Source organism: Henckelia pumila, chromosome 3, assembly GCF_033568475.1.
Source record: "Henckelia pumila isolate YLH828 chromosome 3, ASM3356847v2, whole genome shotgun sequence".
In the NCBI taxonomy this organism is placed as follows: Eukaryota; Viridiplantae; Streptophyta; class Magnoliopsida; order Lamiales; family Gesneriaceae; genus Henckelia; species Henckelia pumila.
The window spans coordinates 190039332-190062309 of NC_133122.1; the positions used below are offsets into that span (position 1 = coordinate 190039332).

At 33.4% G+C, this 22978-nt stretch overlaps 1 protein-coding gene and 1 pseudogene across 2 annotated transcripts; one reads left to right on the forward strand and one right to left on the reverse strand.

Annotated features, from left to right (window-relative positions):
- Positions 1 to 797: 797 nt before the first annotated feature.
- Positions 798 to 2016, reverse strand: LOC140892137 (cinnamyl alcohol dehydrogenase 2-like; annotated as a pseudogene).
- A 1342-nt stretch (positions 2017 to 3358) lies between these two features.
- Positions 3359 to 10366, forward strand: LOC140886783 (probable cadmium/zinc-transporting ATPase HMA1, chloroplastic). Of its 2 annotated transcripts, none has more exons than XM_073293624.1 (12): positions 3359 to 3921; positions 4030 to 4365; positions 5379 to 5525; positions 5989 to 6196; positions 6488 to 6600; positions 7492 to 7730; positions 8054 to 8159; positions 8417 to 8581; positions 8767 to 8983; positions 9343 to 9530; positions 9616 to 9702; positions 9986 to 10366. In XM_073293624.1, the coding sequence occupies exons 1-12, from the start codon at positions 3448 to 3450 to the stop codon at positions 10163 to 10165; spliced, it is 2460 nt and encodes an 819-aa protein (XP_073149725.1). In that variant the 5' UTR covers positions 3359 to 3447; the 3' UTR covers positions 10166 to 10366. The 2 variants fall into 2 exon arrangements, with proteins under 2 accessions (XP_073149725.1, XP_073149726.1); XM_073293625.1 differs by having other exon boundaries at positions 6001 to 6196.
- Positions 10367 to 22978: the final 12612 nt, after the last annotated feature.

Sequence of the window (22978 nt, forward strand, 5' to 3'; positions counted from 1 at the left end):
AATTAATAGTCAACATATTAAATATTATTTAACTGTTTAAAAATTAGACTAATTTTTATAGAAAACGATGAGGTGATAATTATAGTATTTAATATTTTTTTAAAAAAAACTTTTTTATTAAGTTTTATTTTAATTGTTATATTTCTATGTTAAATAGATCATATTATAATTTAATAAATAATTACAAAAGGATTATATATATTAAAAAAATTTGAAAATTTCAAATGAAAGATCATAATGTAATGAATTAGTATGACAAAAAAACTTAGCAACTTAACAATTTTAGTTATTATGTTATTTGTTAATTATGAACACTAATTTCATATATTATTTTATTTAAATAATAATTATTACAATTATATCATATGTTTTGATTTCTTATTATTTTTGGCCATTTAATATTTTGAGTCAATGTTTTGAGCATTTTTTTTCACCACTTTATACTTTCATCTATATATAATTTTGTACTAAATGTGCTAAATATTTTTTTTTGAGCCAGCTAAATATTTTTCTAAGATGTCTTATTTTTTACTTATGATATATTCATGTTTTTAAGTTATATTATATATATATATATATATATATATATATATATATATATATATAAATTTATGAGTCAATATTTTTTTTAAAAATTAGATAGTATATTTTATTATTAGTATTATCTTTAATTCAATTATATAACTAATTGATCATAAAATAAGTGATTTTACGTACGAAGCAAATGCATTTTTACTAGCTTTTTAAACATACATATTCTTAAATCTTTACAGCCATTTTTGCTCTCAAGACTCACAAAGTGAGTGCAGAATAAATGCATTATTTATAAAATGACAGTGCGTGTGGTTCCATAGATCTTGGACAAGACAAAAGAATTCTTCCTCACGGAACAAATCAGAGATGCATTGTTACTCAAGATTGCTGCCGACTACATCTAGCACGAACTTGTACCTCACGTCGTTCTTTTTCATCCTCTCGAATACTTCGTTAACATACTCCATTTTCACTACCTGATCTATCATAGTTGTCAAACCATTTTCCACCCAAAAGTTCAGTAACTCCTCTGTCTCCTTCATGCTTCCAAGCAAACTCCCCATTATAAGTGACCAACTACTCCTCCCAAACCCAATATTCCTCCTCTGATCCATTTCAGAACCCATAATAAAGTACTGTTTCAAAGGACTATAAGCCGTAACCCCTGCGCATGCAGAGTAGCGGTGTTGCATGTTCTGGTGCTAACTTTTGTGGGATTTTAACAGCAAACCTGTTCAATATGTATCTTCAGTAAATAATATATTCATATGTTGTTCTCATGTACACAAAAGAATTGTTGATTTTTCGAACCTGTGATGAACAGATATAAAGGAAGAGAATCCTCCGTACGTCGGAGTTCCATATTTGTAAACATCATTGTATGCCCAGATTCTGTGAGTACAGTATTGCTCCATATTGGAGTGGCATAAATTACATTCCCCACACGATTCAATGATTCCTCCAGCTCCTACAATGTCTCCTAATGCAAAAGCTTTAACGTCTGATCCAAGTTCGACAACTTCTCCCACAACTTCATGGCTTAATGAAACAATATCACCCATATATAAATGTGAGTATATACACCAGCTAAAAAGTAGTATTAATTTTATTTCACGTACCCTGGCACTAAAGGGTACCTGGTAGTTCTACTTGTTAGTTCACCCTTGATCTGATGAAGATCTGTGTGGTCTACTCCACAATATAACACCCTCAACACCATATAATCAGGCCCCGTTTCCCTTTTGTCAAAACAAGGAATCATGACAAGCAAACTCATGAGGGTAAGCTTCGGTTTCACGATTAAAACTATTATGTTAGTCTTTTCTGGTGAACGATCGAGACATCATACCTGAGATAAAATGAGTAAGGAGAAAGACGACCAGATGAATCCATGGCAGCCCAAGCATTGACTTTTCTTTCCATTGTACCAGAAAACACTAGTGAAGCTGCGTTTGGAAGCTTAATTATGGAAATAATAATATAATCTAGTGTATTTGTCAATCTAATATTTACAAGAAGTGAAAGAGAGGTATGAGGCAGAACTATTTAAAAAGATGATCACTACATTACTTTTGCTGCATAATGGATTACCGTGGGCGGCTAATATTATTCTATAATAATAACTTAATATAGAAATTGAAAGTATAATTGCAATGCTGATGCATGCAATGACTTGAGCACACATAACAGATCTCCCAGCCAATATAGATAATATATTCAATCTATCTCTTAGGTTGTGCTTGGAGAAGTATTTCAAATTCATGGATTTCGATTATAATTTATTATTAACAATGAAACATTGAGAAATCTTAAATTCATAACTTAATTATTTACACACTAGCTAGTTAAATAGATTAAAATGTATTCCAAATCATTACTTTATTGGATGAACTTAAAATACATCCTAACTATCATGAATTATCATATAAACATAAAATAAGTGGATTTGATATTTATGATGTTACTTCTCTAAACAACAAAAATGCATTTGAAATATACTTCTACACAAATGAAGTCTTAGGGTTGCATAGGCCCGTAGAAGAAAGAGCACACATGAACTATTTATGATTACGAATTCAAGAACATCTTGTAGTATTCCTTTCTAAAGAATTAATGTAGCTAGTTCTTGAAAAATATGATTTATAACTTACAAGAATCAAGATTCTATGCTAGAATTTACGTCTGAACCTGTAGATTAAGTTATGGTATCGAGTCATTCATCAATCTATACTCGGTTGCTTGCAAAAATAAATGACCTGATCATAGTGGATGGGAAAATTGAATTCGAGGACGATTCCCCTTTGTTCGCTAAAGCATTTAATGCGGTAGGAGGGTGGAAAAAGAAAGAAGAACGCAATGCATTTTGAAATATTATGGGGTATGTTTTTTGGGTTGGTCACGTTGCTCCCTTTTTTAGATCTCTGCCGCTTGTGCATATCTCTTGATTTAATCTCCGTATGAGCCAATAAGCCTCTTAATCAGATGGAACGTGGCCCCCTCGAGATCAACATTTTTTTGTAAGAATGCAATGAATTCGAAAAAGTTAACAAATTTGAAGTCCAGTATGTAATTATTATGTACTATGTATATGTGTTTTTCTTTTAAAATAAATTATTTCAATTTTTGTTATTCAATAAATGATTATATTTATGAAGACAAGTACTTTTTATTTATTCATATTCATTATCATAATTTAGCAAATCAAACAAAACATGTTAATAACAATACTAGTTATTTTTATTTATTAAACTCTGAAGAAGAATATTTCCAAAAAAAAAAAAAAAAAAAAAAAAGAGAAAATGTCGAAACATGGCAACATATTGTCACCACCTACCGTCTCCGTCCTCTCCTCACCCGCGACCACTAGTTTTGTAGCTCGCCAATGGAGTGATAGTGAAACCCTAGAATTTCACCATGGAAACTCTCCGTCTCCCCACCGTTTGTCAGCAGCTCCCATCCATTTGGAAAACCCGGAAATTCAAATCTATAGTCCACCAAAAGGTTCACCACTACACAAAACTCAGACCTGCCCGGATCTGCCTCTGTAAAATCTCGAGTGGTCGTGTCGCCAGATGCTCCACTGACCACCATCATCATGCCCACCACCATCACCATGACCACGAGCATGATGCCCATCATCATCATCACAGTCATGGCCTTTGTGCCGGATGTGATGCTCCGCTGACAAAATCTCAGGAAACTTTCCTGAATTTCGCCAAGTTTATTAAATGGGCTGATCTGGCTAATTTCTTGAGGGAGCATTTGGAGCTCTGCTGCTGCGCAGCTGCTCTGTTTTTGGCAACTGCTGTGTGCCCCTACTTGCTCCCCAAGCCTGCTGTCAAGACTTTTCAGCAAACCTTCACGCTCATTGCCTTCCCTCTTGTTGGGGTAACGTAGATCTCCGGAAAAAAAAAACTGTTCTTTTTCTTTTTCCGCGGAATCCAGTTTATTACCTTCATGTATGTGAATTTTTCCTTCTCTGATTCTTGTGTGCAGGTTTCAGCATCTTTTGATGCTCTGATGGATATGTTGGGTGGGAAAATTAACATTCATGTTCTAATGGCTTTGGCTGCGTTTGCTTCCGTGTTTATGGGGAACGCTTTAGAAGGCGGAATGCTTTTAGCAATGTTCAATTTGTCTCACATTGCGGAGGAGTATTTTACTTGTAGGTCCAAAATTGATGTCAAGGAATTAAAAGAAAATCATCCCGAATTCGCATTACTTTTGGACGTGAAGAACGGGGGGTTGCCCAGTTTTTCGGCCTCAACTTATACTGAGGTTCCTGTTAGTGATTTGGAGGTTGGATCATATTTATTGGTCAAAGCTGGTGAGGTCCGTCTTCGTCAATCATTATCATTATCATTACATTCTATGCCAATTTTGTTTTGGTTTGTTTTTGGTTGCATATAGCTTTTTACTCATGTTCCTTGATGCTTTTGAGAACAAATTTGGGCTGACGAGTCTTATACTACCTTTTTCTAATTGCTATTTTTATTTTGGTTTGTCTTTCAGCTTAAACAAACTCATGTGTGTGTGTGTGTGCGTGTTCATGACCATTCAGATAACCTTTGCAGACTTATGATGATTGGCTTTCTCTCGTTTATGGAGGATGGATTTGCCATTGGAACTTCAAATTTGCAGTCATGATTGGAACACTGTTTTATTAAATTGAGATATGTTTCGGTTGAAAAAATAACAATCTGATTAGATAATGCTTCATTTAGCACCTAAAAACATTCTTGTGAAGTTGGTATCAAATTATTTAGGTTATAAATTATAATCTGGCTGTTTGAATTTGATTGCATCCCTTTCTTTCCTTGAGTATATGTAAATGTTTCTGTTTATATCTTTCTTTTCTTTATGTTGTTTTCAGTTTTATCTGATCCTTGAAAACAATTAAAGAATAGATTTTTCCAGTAGTTTCTGCAGCTACCACAGATGGAATTTTTTTTGCTATGCAGTTAATTATGGCTCGTTGGGGCTCAAAATATGAAACTTTTTGGCTATTTTTCATCACCAAGAATTCAATATGTTGACATTTTATGCAAGCTCGGCAAATGCTGGACTGCAAAAACCTCCTATTTATACCTTCCTCTTGAACAATTTTATTTTATTGGCTGATGACATCTCTATGAATTTTAGATGGCTAATAGTTTCTCTGTATTATATATGATTTCTTCTTGAAGGGGTGGTGTATTATTTGTTCCTTTTAACAGATTTATTACATGCTAATTACTGATCAGCTCATCAGCAGATGACATAGGGCTGGTTTCTTTCTCTTCTTATCAATGTTCATACAAAAATTTATTTACTACTGATATAATAGTAGTGTCTGCTATGTTCAGTCAGTGCCTGTGGACTGTGAAGTCTTCCTAGGTAGATCAACCATTACCATCGAGCACTTGACCGGTGAAGTTACCCCTGTAGAAAAGAAAGTTGGAGACAGCATCCCTGGTGGTGCTCGGAACTTGGACGGGATGATGATTGTGAAGGTATGCAGTTGATTTGCATAAGCATTGTCCTGTTTTATTGCAACGGTGGATCTTATCAAATAACAGATTATTAAATATTCATCAATTGCAGACTTGCAGTATATTTTGATTTACGTTTATGAGGTATATATCAGTCAATGACCTATCCTCAAGTGACCCGTAAGCCTCAAGTTTTCTTTAAAACTTATTTCACAACGTTTCCTGAAAACCTGTGAAGTAAATTTTCTTGTGACACGATTTGACTGAAGCTGATCAGTCATTACTTGAATTGCTTCTTTTTGGTGATATACAAATTGTGATATGGTGGAGTTTATGGTTCCTGACCACAATTATAACAGTCACAGCTGTGGTTTTGATTTTTTTTTAACTTCTTACATTTTAAGGTCATGATAATCCTAGAAGTATAAACATGCCTTAGTGCATGGACTGTCTTCGTCCAGATTTTACCTTTTTGAAGTTCTAGCATTCAATTCAGGCAAAGAAGACTTGGAAAGAGTCAATGTTGAATAGAATTGTGCAATTGACTGAAGAAGCTCAACTGAGTAAACCAACACTTCAAAGATGGCTTGATAAATTTGGCGAGCAATACAGCAAAGCTGTCATAATTTTATCCCTTGCAGTTGCATTTATGGGGCCATTTCTATTTAAGTGGCCATTTTTCGGTACATCAGGTATGCTGTGGATTTTCTTATGTTGATAAATTTTTCTTCTCTCAGTTTTGTGAACCATTTCGTAGCAGAAGCATCCATCACTCCGAATTCCTACTCCTACTCAAACCCGTTGGAAATAAATATTGAAGTTAGAAACCGACGAACAAAAAGTTCAAACTGAATGCGAATTTATAAAAAGTACCCGTGCATTTTCTTCTATTTATGTGTGTGTGGACATGATCGTGTTTGCATGAGTTACATGTGAACTTGTAGTTGCTATATCTACTTTAATCATTTTCTTTAGATATATAGTTTGCAGAGGATCAGTTTATAGGGCATTGGGGCTTATGGTGGCTGGATCACCGTGTGCATTGGCTGTGGCACCATTGGCATATGCCACAGCAATTAGCGCTTGTGCAAAAAAGGTATTTACCGATCTTTATCATATGTAAGCTGAGCTGCTAATTTCATAGCTTTTCATAACTCAATATATTCACGAGTTACAAATTTTGGTGCTATTTAAAACCATAGACATCAGACATGTCATAGTGGTGAATTGTTCTTACTTGTTCATCATATTCACCAATACTCCACCGATAAATCCCACTTGTTATCTTGGTTAATCTAATTTTTGACTATTATTGACATGAATGTTGATAGTTAAATGTTTTTATAAGGCTTTTATTTTGATGCAAACAGTATGATAATAATTACTGGAAGTTTACAAAAGTAATTATTAAAAAATTCGATCATTAGATTAATCAGAAGTAGAGAATATGAATTAACTTTGTAGCATCTGGAGCAATCAAATTGTGGACGAAAGAAATAAAATTTCAGTTAGGTGTGTTGGTATTGAAGGTTTTTATTTCAAATGTGGTATCTAAGTTCATTACACTTGTTTAAATGTTTTTATTTCATAAATTTTATATTATCACTTGACTATTTTTAATATTTATACCAATCATTCAAAAGCATCTTGGTCATTTAGATTTTCAACCTTTCCTTCACATGTATTCAACTAAAACAGATAGTACAACTCATTGCATATTTTGCACAATGCCACAATGCTATTTTAACATGTGGGTGTAATTTTTTAAAATTTAAGTTTGTGTAGGGTCATCGATTCAATTCTCCCAAGCATCTGGCAGTTTCTAGCATATAGAATACGGTCTTCAAGCCTACTGAGTTTTGTTGAAAATCATGAATAGACCATTTTTTCTTAAGTTCAAGCATGAATCTTTTTTTGCATAAATAAACGTGTACCATCATCTATCATTCTCTTTATAGGCACATAAACAAGTTCACCCTTAAAACAGGGCATTTTGCTTAAGGGGGGACATGTCCTAGATGCCCTAGCTTCTTGCCAGACAATTGCATTTGACAAAACTGGCACGTTAACAACTGGAGAATTCATGTGCAAAGCAATTGAACCAATACATGGGCATTTTGGTGACAATAAGAAACAAATAGCTTCGTGTTGTGTACCCAGCTGTGAGAAGGAAGCTCTTGCTGTTGCTGCTGCCTTGGAGAAGGGGACTACTCACCCTATTGGAAGGTTTATTTATCTTTGTTGAAACATGTTTCATGGCATAGCATTTTGGTCAAATGTGCTTTATCTAAGTTTATTATTTTCATGACATTTGATGATCACCTTGCTGACAAGACATAGGACTCATTTTTCTGGACAAACAAAATGATATTGAAGGAGAAATGTATTATACAAGATATTGAGTCTTTTATTATTCCTGGGTTAACATCTACAATTTAGAATATTTTATATATTATTTTGAACTTTTGCGATGACGGCGTGTGTTCAAGAAAGGTGCCACCTGAACAACATTTTAAAGAAGGATAATCTTAGTTTTTCTATTCGTGCAGAGCCGTTGTGGATCACAGTGTTGGGAAAGATCTTCCTTCAGTTTCAGTTAAAAGTTTTGAGAATCTGCCTGGTAGAGGTCTTTTTGCTACAATATCTACCATTGAGGTATTAAATTATAAATTGCCTGGAATCTTTTGTGAGACCACTTTCTAAAATATGAACGCACAGCACTTCTGTAGAATTATTTTCAAAATGTGAAAATATTTAGCATTCGCCTTTGAGCCTCACCCCAATTTTTGTCATACTTTTTACTTGACTAGCTAAAGATGGATGATGGGTTGAATATTATAGCAGGCATCTAGATGCCCTTTCTTGCTGTCTGGTAACTGTGAATTATGTCTTCAGTCATTCTTTCATTATAGCCAGGATTTGGAGGTGGTAAAACATTGAAAGCTTCAATTGGTTCTGTGGAGTACATCACTTCTCTTTTTCAGTCAGATGGTGAATCGAAAAAAGTCAAGGAGGCATTTGACACTTCTTCTTATGGAGATGACTTTGTTCGAGCTGCACTTTCTGTAGATAATAAGGTGAAATAATTTTTTTATAGGCTGATCTTTTCAGGATAAAGACTGTCTTGGTTTATAGGACAATATTTTGTTCTCTCATTATTTTTCCATTCTAATTCCGAGGACAATATTATTGTTCCTTTAGAAACTCTTTCTTGTGTGACATTTTGACGAGGCTCCTAAACCTTTTTACTTCTCATGTGAAGGTGACCCTGTTTCACTTTGAAGATAAACCTCGAGCAGATTCTTTGGATGTAATAAAGTCATTGCAAGATAATGGAAATCTCCGTGTTATGATGCTAACCGGTGACCATGAGATGAGTGCATGGCGAGTAGCCAATGCTGTGGGCATCAAAGAAGTTCATTGCAGCCTAAAGCCAGAGGACAAACTCTATCATGTGACAAGTATTCCCAGAGATACAGGTAAAAATATCTATTATCTGCCCAACATAGTAAATGTCAATAAATCAATCTTTTGTTTTTATGTGGTTACTTTTTGGTAGAATGTTCCCCTGAAACATTTTCACTGTTTAGTAGCATAAAATGTTCTTTCCAGTTAGATTTTCTTGGGAAGCAACAATGGCCTCTCCTCTCTTGTGTGGATAGCCATACAACATAGTAATTGAGATGTTATCCTTGAACTATTGTACCATCGTTGTCACCACCAGCTAATATTTTTCCTGCAATATGTAGTCAATCATCTCTCACAGTGGATGTGAGCGCATATGCAACAAAAATTCCAACTTGTGACAATCCGATTTTCCTTCGCTTTATCTTGGCAGGTGGAGGTCTTATCATGGTAGGTGATGGAATTAATGATGCTCCGGCCTTAGCTGCTGCCACTGTTGGTATTGTTCTAGCAGAGCGTGCTAGTGCAACTGCTGTGGCTGTTGCTGATGTGCTGTTACTTCAGGACAATATTTCCGGGGTTCCATTTTGTGTCGCTAAATCTCGACAAACTAATTCCTTGGTATACATGATTTCCTCATCATTACCATGCTTTTTAGGCCAGGTTTCACATGATAATGTGATAATATAACATGTCTGGATTGCAGGTTAAGCAAAATGTTACTATTGCATTATGTAGCATTGCTGTGGCCTCTCTTACATCCATCTTGGGTTTTCTTCCTCTTTGGTTAACAGTAAGTTTCGGCACGTTATCTTATCTTAAAAGAAAAGCTTGGGTTTTGCCTGCTAAATTTTCTTGTTCTGAAAATGCCCTGGTAAAAAATCTTGGTGTTCCACTATTCTGGATATGCCTTGTTGACTTCTTGTTTTTTCCCCATTTTCTTTTGGTCCTTTCAAACTACAAATATAAGATTTGATCGTTCAAATCTTTGCCAAAAGAAAATGATATTTTTGAACCACCCAACTTCACACATGAATGTGCTTTGTCAACTAATATGAATGTGAATGTGCATTCAGGTGCTTCTGCATGAAGGGGGTACTCTTCTAGTTTGTTTGAATTCGGTTCGAGCTCTAAATTCTCCATCGTGGTCCTGGAGAAACGATCTTCTGCAACTTTTTGACAAATTTAAATTGTTGGTTTTGCCGTCAAGAAATGATGAAACCGGGAATGGCGCCATCCAGGCTGCTCCTTTGTAAGTTATTAATTCAATGTGCAATTGTGAATAGACAAATAAATCCCCCAGAATTCATGTACCCTTTGACTTGTTTCCCGTGAGGAATTAGTGTGTTTGGCAGGTTAATTCCAAGTGTGATGTATATCAATTGTACTAGTAAATAGAAAACGCATTTATATTTGTTTTTGTAAGAAATCAATAATAAATTTTTCTTTTGAATGAATCACGGGTATGATGTAACATTAAACGGAAAAATTTAAGTGTGGCGTATGCGCTAGAGTACAATCCTGATCGTGATTTCAGCCAACAAGACTCATCACAATCTTAATATGATAAGGGCCTGTTTGGTAAGCAGGATTAGGGAAAGATTTCGACACTGTCTTTTGTTTGACTCGTTTCTACGCGGTTGGAGGATAACTTTGACGCCTGCTCCTACTTAGTTGATTAGACCATGATTGTATTCGATGTTACTACGTAATATAGAAATTAAATACAAGGAAAAATGTCATTTAAAAGTTGATTCATTTCTATAAAAATTTCGACAGAGTTTTTCCGTAATTTGGCCTATCCTAAAATCACAAGCAGTAGTTTAAAAATATTGTAACCTAATACACTTTCCAAAACATATATCTAAAATAATACATGAAACAAACTAATCATTGTTCCATCACAATAAAAATCCAAGTTATGCTAACTTTAAAACCATAAACTTTCATTCACTCAATTTTCATATCATATTAACATAGCAGCGAAAGCTATATCAGTTTCATGTTCAGGTTCTCGTCGAGGCAAGATACGTGCCAAGCATCCATTGGTGAACTGACATCCTAGTTATCCTCATTACCTGATCCTGCAATACATGAGCTATGTGAGTTTATAAACTCAACAAGTTGGGCCTTGTAGATAACAATATGCATAGAAAGAAGCTACTATTCAATTCGTGATCAAAAGAATGAATTCTTTGAAACATAATACATTTATAGCGTGAAAACAATAATCAAATTACATGACATTCATAAGTAACTGTAAGTGATCACATATTCATTTTCATATTCATTATTGTCCAATATCATCATTTTGGTGGGGTTTCCATACTTTCAGGTATTAACCACCCATGTTGTGGACCATGTACCACCTTTGGAATGTGACACTTCTTATTCAATCATATAACTTGCATAATTCATTTCATTTTCATTCATTGCATTTCTATTAATACATATCATTGATAGCAATATTTGATCTATGAATCAATAAGAAATGCATACTGTAGTTACATATATCATCAATGAACAATCATTTATTTTGAAACAATGGAAAACAATATACTATACTCATGTATTGCATCAAAGGTAAGCCCAACTTACACTCGAAACTTAAGAACAATGGTTGATTTAGTTTTTCTTGATCCTAGACTGCCAAATACAATAATCTCAATCAATAACACTATTTTAATCTATATTTTGAAATTATCTCTACTTTCTGATCTACTTAGCAAGAACTCATGATTTATGGGAAAACTTACGTATTAAAGTTGCAAATTCAATAAAGAACTCGATTATACCGTCGATTCGAGGTGAAGATGGAAGTTTGTAGGTGATTTGAGGAAGAATATTGAAGAACCCTAGTTGCCCTCTGTTTTTTCGTGGTTTAAGAGATGAGAAATGAGAATGAATCTGAAGGCTACACGTTTTAAAAACAAAAACAGCATGACGGGCGCTGGGACGGCCATTTTGGCACGCTAGGGCGCGACCTATTTCATGATAGGTGCAGGGGCGGCCATTTTTCTGCGCCAAGGCGCGCATTGTTCTGTCTCAAATGTTATTTTCCATTCCGAATTAGAAAACATGGTCAACATGAAAGTTATAGCTCTATGTCTTGAATTTCATTTGGATTTGACCTCACTCACTCCATTTGGACATTTCAATAAAAAGTTATGTATGTTCTACCGAAATGTGTCAGTGCAGAAAATTACAGTACACACGACACATTTCAGGGTGGTTTTGACCATTCTTCTAAAAGTTTTGGACAAAACTCATAACATGGAAGTTGTATCCATATGAGTTAACTTTCTTAAGAAATTGGTCTCATTCCATTTGAATCAATACACCAGCTTTACTCCTCGAAATTGTATCTGATGTCACTGGTTCAGTGCAGTCCAACACATGTTACATTTCAAGTGTTAACCCATAATTTCATTAAAACATCAATCCTCGTCTATAAATCATTCAACCATATTCCTAACATCCATCATCACAATTACCAAATCTATCAACCAATTCAACCATTTTCATTTTTATAAATATAATGATAATCTTATACATTTCCATTTCCACCCCAATGTATTTCAATGTCATTGAATTAACCTCAATTCATTTTCATATTCTAAACAATCCTAAACATATTGACATAGACGATCGAAAATCGTAATAAACTCGTAACGATAAACATAAGAAGGTTCTTAACAATTAAACCATTTGTAGTAATGACCGGGCATTACAATAACTATGGTCCCGGTATTAAGTTTTGGTCGGCCAAGGAAAAAGTTGAAAAAAGGAACCTAACTTGAAGCAGGTATTAGAATCTCGATTGCTAAAGTGCATGGAAAAAGAACAAGTAATTACCACTTTCTCACTTGTCTTAATAATTATACAAACTCGTTTATTTCTTCACAAAAAAACCATTGTAACCGAATGAAAACTCGAAACTTTTAGGCGGTGTAAGTTGAATCGAAGATCTGCTCGATGGCTTTAGATCTGTACTCATTTACATGATCTGGAAATTTAAAACAAAGTTTAAAAGAGAACACAAATCAATCTAGAAATTTAAACATGCTTTGAAAAAAAGACAAATAAGATGACATTTGAGGAAAAATGAATGCATCACAAGAAATACCTTACCTATGTCTGCGAAGCAGATGTTGGGTAGAATGTTTGAAGGAGAGAATGAAGTTCGCGCTTACTTTCATAAAAAACAGATCTCCATATACATAGATATTATATTTTGTAATTTTGAGATATAAGTAGGAGTATTTTGGTAAGGTAAAAAACATACATAAACTCTTTTATCCATCAAATTAAAAATGTACCAAACAGATTCGATTTTTATCATCAAATAATATTTATCTATACATATCCATAAATAATCCACCAAAACATATAACTTTTAGTTATCTCATCCCCTCACCAAACGGGTCCTAAAGGATTGCATCAAAATTCGATAATTTACTTGAGGCTTGTTTGTTAAGCAGGATTACGAAAGGATTACGAAATTGTCCTTTGTTGGAATCGTTTTTACACGGTTTAAGGATAACTATGGGCCCAATATTAATTTTTGGTTGGCCAAGAAAAAAGATGGAAAAATAAACCCAACTTGAAGCAGGTATTGGGAATCACGATTGCTACAGTGCATGAAAAAAGAACAAGTAATTACCATTTTCTCTCTTGTCTTAATAATTATATTAACCCATTCATTTCTTCACAAAAAAACCATTGTAACCGAAAGGAAACTTGAAGATTTTGGGCGTCATATGTTGAATCGAAGATCTATCGTTGGCTTCAGATCTGTACTCATTTCTTGATATTCAAGTAAGCACAACTTTTGGAAATCAATCAGATCTGGAAATTTAAAACAAAGTTTGGAAGAGAACACAAATCAATGAATAAATTTAAACATGCTTTTAAAAGAACACAAATCATATCTGACATTTGAGGGAAATGAATGCATCACAAAAAATACCTTACATGTGTCGACGAAGCAGATGTTGGGTAGAGTGTTTGAAGGTGATACGATCATGGATAGCTCTTGAAGTCATCAAGTTAAAAAGAAATGGGATCCTCTAGTGTTGTCCCAAAGATAATTAAATAGGGGACAGAGCAAGAAGTTTAAATAAGCACTTCAAGGATCCGCGATGAATTATGAAGAAGTGTCTAACAAAATGCCATGAAGACTAGAAGGATTTGAGATTCATGGCAATCAAGTTGGAAGACATTTCAACATCATTGAAGTTCTTAGTGATCAAGAGAATGATAATTTGAAGAAATTAAAGACCTTGAAAGATTATGCTTGGAAGTTCAAGTTATTGGGCTTGATTATTATGTAATTTATTTGGAGATCTATTTTTGCTATTTTAAGAGCCTCAATCAAGGGTATTTAGTTTAGTTTTATGGCTTATTTTGTTAGTATTTGATATGGGTCAAAATTTACCATATTTAAAGCCCATATAACTATTTTAGATAGGTTTTCTAGTATAACTATGTATTATATGCGAGATTTCTAGATAGTGTTAGAACCTAATTGGGGGGGGGGGGGGGGGGATTTATGTTATATTGACAAATTTAGCAATTTAAAGCGATTATGCAAATACGCAAGCAGAAGACTTAAAGCAATCAAAAATAAATGCGTAAAAGAAATAAAGCGATAAATGAGATAGGATATGTTTATGAAAGTTCGACGATAAATCGTCTACGTCTCCCCTTCTTGGTTAAGATCGATTAACCAAGGATCCACTAGCACTTCAACGTCTTGGCCTTGATGGCTCCAAGGATAGCCGTAAAACTTGACACGATCATCGCGCCGATACAACTCGATACTCTTGGCCTTAAGGGCTCCAATGATAGCCTCAACACAAACACTTGGCTTCACACTCAAGTGCTTACAACAATAGCACAACACACTTGGCTTCACACTCAAGTGTTTACAACAATAGCACAACCAACTCATAAACTATTTTTACAAACACTCTCAAATATATCACACAAACACTTTGATAGAGAGAAGATTGCTTGCAAAGTAGAGAAGAGATGAGTTGGGATATCTCCAAATGACCTTGGAAGGCCTCTATTTATAGTTGGCAAAGATTTGAATCTGATTTTGATGCATGGAACGTGTGTTGGGAAGTCAAGGAGTGACAAAAAGTGTTCGGCGCCGCTGTCCCCTTAAAAAACATCCCTGTGCGGATTTTGTGGAAAAATCATATCTCTCAATCTAACCGTCGGCTTGAGCTCAAATTTTGACAGATGCTTTCAAACATCCTAATATTTATTCGGAACGGTGGAGATGGGATTTAAAGGTATCAAACATGCCCAGTAAATTCCGGAAGTTGCTTCATCATATTTTCGCTTCTTATTATGTGCAACACTTTTGCAAAATTCATATCTCACAATCCATCCGTTGGATTGATCTGAAATTTGGACATAAGGTTTATAACATCCGGATCTTGATTTTATTGGTAGATATTTGATTTGGATGTCTCAAACACGTCCAGTAATTTTCGAAATTTGATTCTTCATCCTTCGCTTCATGTTCTGCAAAAATAGGTACTGCGCAGCTTTTGTGGAAAACTCATAACTCCATATCTAGCCGTTGGATTGACATGAAATTTTTATATAAGTTTTAAAACATCCTGATATTGACTATGACTGGTGGAGATCGGATTCTAATGTTTCAAACGTTTCCAATAAATTTTTTAAATTGCCTCTTCATGGTTTTGTTCCTTGCAAGAGTAGGTATTGTGCAGCATATTTGAAAACATCATATCTCTCAATATGGCCGTTGGATTGCTCTAAAATTTGGACAGCTGGTTCAACACATCCTCAGATAAATTATGACCATTGAAGATCTGATTTATATAAAATTTCCAGTAATTTTCGGAAGTTGCTGCTCCATACTTTGGCTTCTTCTTGTCCCTTTTTTCATATCCTCATAACAATGTTTCATGACATCCACATAACATTGTGTCCATTATATGAGCAATATGAGACTTCATAAATACATTGATAGCTTCAAAATAACTTCCAATAATTTATTTGTCAATAAATCTAATCTGCAAAATCTCACTTTAAATGGTTAGTAACAATTAACCGAGTTTTGTAATCATCAAAACATATTATGAGACTTGTTAATGTATTAAAAACATTAATCTCATAACTCGAGATTTGTATGCGTTTAAGGCATAACAGATAGGTTTTGGAGTCTAGTCCAATTAAAAATCTTATAATTTTAATCCAACTAGAAAACTTATAGTCTAATTCTATTAGGAAACTTAGTTTGTCTTTATTATATATTGTAAATCGTAAAACAATATTTCAATTTAGAATTCAGTATTGAAACTTTATTCAAAATTCTCTCTAGAATTTTATTAACCTTTTTGATTTCTTTATAAAAAATCAAACATATCAAAGTTCTTATTTTGTGACGTTTTTCAATTGTTCTTCATCGTGGATTGTCAAAGACAAGTTCTTTAAGAGTTCATTTGAATTCAATTGTTTATCTCGTATTTATTTGTTACTAAACTTCTTAGTTTAGGAGTGATAATCACAAAATTACTTGTTTCGAAATATTGGAAAAAATACTTTGAATCTTTTTGTTATTGAACTGAGGGCACAGTTTCATCTATAATCGTGTTTACTTTTCATGTCATTAAGGATTCGTATCATAAGGAGAGAATGAAATTTATGGTTAAATCTACAAAAACAGATCTACATATATATAGGTATTATATTTTGTAATTTTGAGATATAAGTAGGGTATTTTGGTAAGATAAAAAATACATACACACTTTTATCCATCAAATTAAAAACATATCAAACAGATTCAATTTTTATCGTCGAATAATAATTATCTCTACATATCCATAAAATAATCCAACAAAAAATACATATCCTTTAGTTATCTCATTCCGTTACCAAAAGGGTCCTAAAGGACTGCAACAAAATTCGATAATTTACTTGGGGCCTATTTGCTAAGCAGGATTACGGAAGGATTGTGACACTGTCCTTCGTTTGACTCGTTTTTACATGGTTGAAAGATAACTATGGGCTCGGTGTCGGCCAAGAAAAGTTGTAAAGAAAAACCAAACTTTTAGCAAATATTGGGAATACCGATTGCTAAAGTTCATGGGAAAATAACAAATAATTACCAATTTATCCCTTTCCTTAATAATTATACCAACCCGTTCATTTATTCACAAACATTGTAACCGAAAGGAAACTCGAAGCTTTTGGGCGGCGTAAGTTGAATCGAAGATCTGCTCGCTGGCTTCAGAACTGGACTCATTTCTTGTTCTTCAGGTAAGAACAACTTTTGGAAATAAATCAGATCAAAAAATTTAAAAAAGAGTTTGGAAAAAAAAACACAAATCAGTCAAAAAATTTAAACATGATTTTAAAAGAACACAAATCAGATTTGGCATTTGAGGGAAAGGAATGGATTACAAGTAATACCTTACCTGTGTCGGCGAAGCAGATGTTGGGTAAAAAGTTTTAAGGAGAGAATGAAGTTCACACTTAGTTCAACGAAAACAAATCTCCATATAAGTAGGTATTATATTTTGTAATTTTGTGATATAAGTAGGGGTATTTGGTAAGGTAGAAAAATATATACACACTTTTATAAATAATTAAAAACTTATTATTCAATTTTTATCATAAGATAATAATTATCTATAAACTTCCATATAATAATCCACCAAAACACATATCATTTAGTTATCTCATCCCCTTACCAAACGAGTCCTAAATAATTGCAAAAAAATTCGATAATTTACTTAGGGCCTGTTTTCTAAGCAGGATTACAGAAGAATTACAACATTGTCCTTTGTTTGACTCGATTTTACACGGTTGGAGAATAACTATGGGCCCAGTATTAGTTTTTGGTCAGCCAAGGAAAAACATGGAAAAATAAACCCAACTTGAAGCAGGTATTGGGAATCTCGATTGCTACAGTGCATGAGAAAGGAACAAGTAATCACTATTTTCTCCCATGCCTTAATAAATAAGCCAACCCATTCATTCTTCACAAAAAACCATTGTAACCGAAATAAAACTCAAAGCTTTTGGGCGGCGTAAGTTGAATCGAAGATTTGCTCGTTGGCTTCAGATCTGGACTCATTTCTTGATCTTCAGGAAAGAACAACTCTAGGAAATCAATCAGATCTAAAAATTTAAAACAAAGTTTTGAAGAGAACACAAAACAGTCAATAAATTTAAATATGTTTTTTTAAATAAAACAAATTAGATCTGGAATTTGGGAGAAAAGAATGCATCACAAGAAATACCTTACCTGTATCGGCGAAGCAGGTGTTTGGTAGAAGGTTTGAAGGAGAGAATGAAGTTCACGCTTAGTTCCCAAAAAAAAAAAAATAGATCTCCATATACGTAGGTATTATATTTTGTAATTGAGATATAAGTAGGGGTATTTTCGCAAGGTAAAAAATACATACACACTTTTATCCATCAAATTAAAAACGTACTAAACAAATTCGATTTTTAACAACAAATAATAATTATATATACATATCCATAAAATAATCAACCAAAACACATATCATTTAGTTATCTCATACCTTTACCAAGCCTAAAGAATTGCCACAAAATTCGATAAAGGATTGCAAAAAAATTTGATAATTTACTTAAGGCCTGTTTGATATGCAGGATTGAGGAAGGATTGCTACACTGTCCTTTGTTTGAATCTTTTTTACACGGTTAGAGGATAACTATGGACCCAGTATTAATTTTTGGTCGGCCAAGGAAAAAGTTGGAAAATGAAACCCAAATTGGAGTACGTTATTGGGAATCTCGATTGCTACATCGCATGGGAAAAGACAAGTAATTACCATTTTCTTCCTTGGTTTATTATACCAACCCATTCATTCCATCACAAAAAACCATTGTAACTAAAAAGAAACTCGAAGCATTTGGAAGGCGTAAGTTGACTCAAATATCTGCTCGCTGGCGTCAGATCTGGACTCATCTCTTGAATTTCAGGTAAACTCAAATTTTGGAAATCAATCAGATCTGAAAATTTCAAACAAAGATTTGAATAGAATGCAAATCAGTCAAGAAATTTAAACATGCTTTTAAAAAGAACAAAAATCAGATGTGACATTGTAGGGAAAAGGAATGCATCACAAGAAATACCATACCTGTGTCGGCGAAGCAGATGTTGGGTAGAAGATTTGAAGGAGAGAATGAAGTTCATGCTTAGTTCCACAAAAACAGATCTCCATATAAGTAGGTATTATATTTTTTAATTTTGAGAAATAAGTAGGGGTATTTTGGTAAAGTAAAAAAATACATACACACTTTTATCCATCAAATTAAAAGCGTACCAAACAGATTAAATTTTTATCATCAAATAATAACTATCTATACATATCCATAAAATAATCCACCAAATCACATATCATTTAGTTATCTCATTCAATTACCAAACAGGTCCTAAATCATTGCAACAAAATTCGATAATTTACGTAGGGCCTGTTTGCTAAGCAGGATTATGGAAGGATTGCGACATTGTCCTTTGTTTGTCTCGTTTTTACACGGTTGTAGGATAACTATGACCATGATATTAATTTTTGGTCGGTCAAGAAAAAAATGTTGAAAAGAGAAACCCAACTTGAAGCAGGTATTGGGAATCCCGATTGCTACAGTGCATGAGAAAAGAACAAGTAATTATTATTTTCTCCCCTGACTTAATAATTATACCAACCCATTCATTTCTTCACAAAAAACCATTGTAACCGAAAGACATCTCGAAGCTTTTAAGCGGCATAAGTTGAATCCAAGATTTGCTCGTTGGCTTCAAATATGGACTCATTTCTTGATATACAGGTTTGCACAACTTTAGAAAATCAATCAAATCTGGAAATTTAAAACAATGTTTAGAAGAGAAGACAAATCAGTCAAGAAATTTCAACATGATTTTTAAAGAATACAAATCAGTTCTGGAATTTTGGGGAAAGGAATGCATCACAAGTAATACCTTACCTGTGTCTGCGAAGTAGATGTTTGGTAGAAGGTTTGAAAGAGAGAATTAAATTCACGTTTAGTTCCACAAAAAAAGATCTCCATATACGTAGATATTATATTTTGTAATTTTGAAATATAAGTTGGGGTATTTTCGCAAGCTAAAAAAACACATAAACTTTTATCCATCAAATTAAAAATGTACCGAAAATATTCTGTTTTTAACAGCAGAAAATAATTATATATATATATATATATATATATATATATATATATATATATATATATATATATATATATAAATTTTCAGCTGCCCAACCAATGATGCCCAACTCGTCCCCGACAACTAAAACCCGGTAGTGGGTTTTAGTGATACGAATTTTTTTTTAAAAAAACAACTAAAACCCGGTAGTGGGTTTCAGTGGTCGGGGGCGAGTTGGGCAGGAATGGTTGGGCATCTGAAAATTACTCTATATATATATATATATCGATAAAATCACATATCCTTTAGTTATCTCATCTCTTTACCAAATGGGTCCTAAATAATTGAAACAAAATTCGATAAAGGATTGCAAAAAAAAAATCGATAATTTACTTAGATACTGTTTGATATGCATGATTACGGAAGGATTGTTACACTATCCTTTGTTTGACTCGTTTTTACATGGCTGAAGGATAATTATGGGCCTAGTATTAATTTTGGTCGGCCAAGGAAAAAGTTGGAAAAGAAACCCAACTTGAAGCACGTATTGGGAATTCCGATTGCTACAGTGCATGGAAAAAGAACAAGTAATTGCCATTTTCTTCCTTGCTTAACAATTAAACAAACCCATTCATTCCTTCACAAAAAACCATTGTAACCGAAAGGAAACTCAAAGCTTTTGGGCGGCGTAAGTTGAATCGAAGATTTGCTCTCTGGCTTCAAATCTGAACTCATTTCTTGATCTTCGGGTAAGATCAACTTTTGGAAATCTATCAGATCTGAAAATTTAAAACAAAGATTTGAATAGAAGACAAACCAATCAAGAAATTTAATCATGCTTTTAAAAGAACACAAATCAGATCTGGCATTTTAGGGAAAAGGAATGCATCACAAGAAATACCTTACCTGTGTCGGTGAAACAGATGTCGGGTAGAAGGATTGAAGGAGAGAATGAAGTTCATGCTTAGTTCCACAAAAAAAAAAAACAGATCTCCATATACGTAGGTATTATATTTTTGTAATTTTGAGATTTAAGTAGGGGAATTTTGGTAAAGTAAAAATACATACACAGTTTTATCCATCAAATAAAATGTACCAAACAGATTCAATTTGTATCATCAGATAATAATTATCTATACATATCCATAAAATAATCTAGCAAATCACATGTCCTTTAGTTTTCTGATCCCCTTCCCAAACGGGTCCTAAACTATTGCAACAAAATTCGATAATTTACGTAGGGCATGTTTGCTAAGCAGGATTACGGAAGGATTGCGACATTATCCTTTGTTTGACTCGTTCTTACACGGTTGGAAGATAACTATGGGCCCGGACCCGGTATTAATTTTTGGTCGGCCAAGGAAAAAGTTGGAAAAAGAAACCCAACTTGAAGCAGGTATTGGGAATCCCGATTGCTACAGTGCAAGGGAAAAGAACAAGTATATACCATTTTATCCCTTGACTTTAATAATTATACCAACACATTCATTTCTTCACAAAAAACCATTGTAACCTAAAGGAAACTCGATGCTTTTTGGATGCATAAGTTGAATCAAAGATCTGCGCATTGGCTTTATATCTGGACTCATTTCTTGATCTTCAGGTAAGCAAAACTTTTGAAATCAATCGATCTGGAAATTTAAAACAAAGTTTGGAAGAGAACACAATCCAGTCAAGAAATTTAAACATGCTTTTAAAGAACACAAATCAGATCTGCCATTTGAGGTTAAAATATGCATCACAGAAATATCTTACCTGTGTTGGCGAAGCAGATGTTGGGTAGAAGATTTGAAGATAATGAAGTACACACTTAGTTCCACAAAAAACAGATATCCATGTATGTAGGTATTATATTTTGTACTTTTGAGATATAAGTAAGGGTATTTTGGTAAGGTAAACAATACACACTTTTATCTGTCAAATTAAAAATATACCAAACAGATTCAATTTTTTTCATCGGATAATAATTATATATACATATCCATAAAATAATCCACTAAAACACATATTCTTAATTATCTCATCCCCTTACTAAACGGGTCCCAAATAATTGCAAAAAAATTCGATAATTTACTTAGGACTTGTTTGCTAAGCAGGATTACGGAAGGATTGCTACACTGTCCTTTGTTTGGCTTATTTTGACACGGTTGGAGGATAACTATGGGCCCAGGACTAATTTTTGGTCGCAAGGAAAAATTTGGAAAAAGAAACCCAACTTACAGGAAGTATTTGGAATCCAGATTGATGCAGTTGTTGCATGTTTTTCTCTCGCAAGTATACAGTGTGAAGTTTTAATATAAAAATTAAGTCCAAGTCGATCCCACAAAGAATGAATAAAATTATATTATATTAAATATTTAGAACTATTAAAATCTCAATCCTATTTAGAACTACGATGATGGGTTGAATTCATTAACTAAAAATTTAAGCAAATAAAATTAACCAACGATGAGTTTGCAAGACAGAAAATCAATTAGAAATAAATTCTAGATGTTCAACTTCATTTGACTATACACCATGATTAATTTCTATTGATTCCTTAATTATAAATTCTTCTTGTTTATTACCAAGAATCCAATTATTTCCCACTCTCTTTCTCAAGTGATAGTAGAAGTTTGTAACTAATATTAAACTCAATATTCCTATAAAAGTTTGAATATTAAATCTTGTAAACAACAATATAATTCTTCTAATGGTTTTAATGGAGTTATATGCCTTCCAAACAATATAAACATCAACAATGTATTTTCCTACGCCGTATTCAAAATTCCCTCTCTCGAGTGATGAATTCTAAACAATAAATCATTCAATCTATGGTGAATAAATTGAAAGTATTAAGAACAGGAAAACACAAATAAACTATGCAAAGAGTTCAAATATATAAATTAAA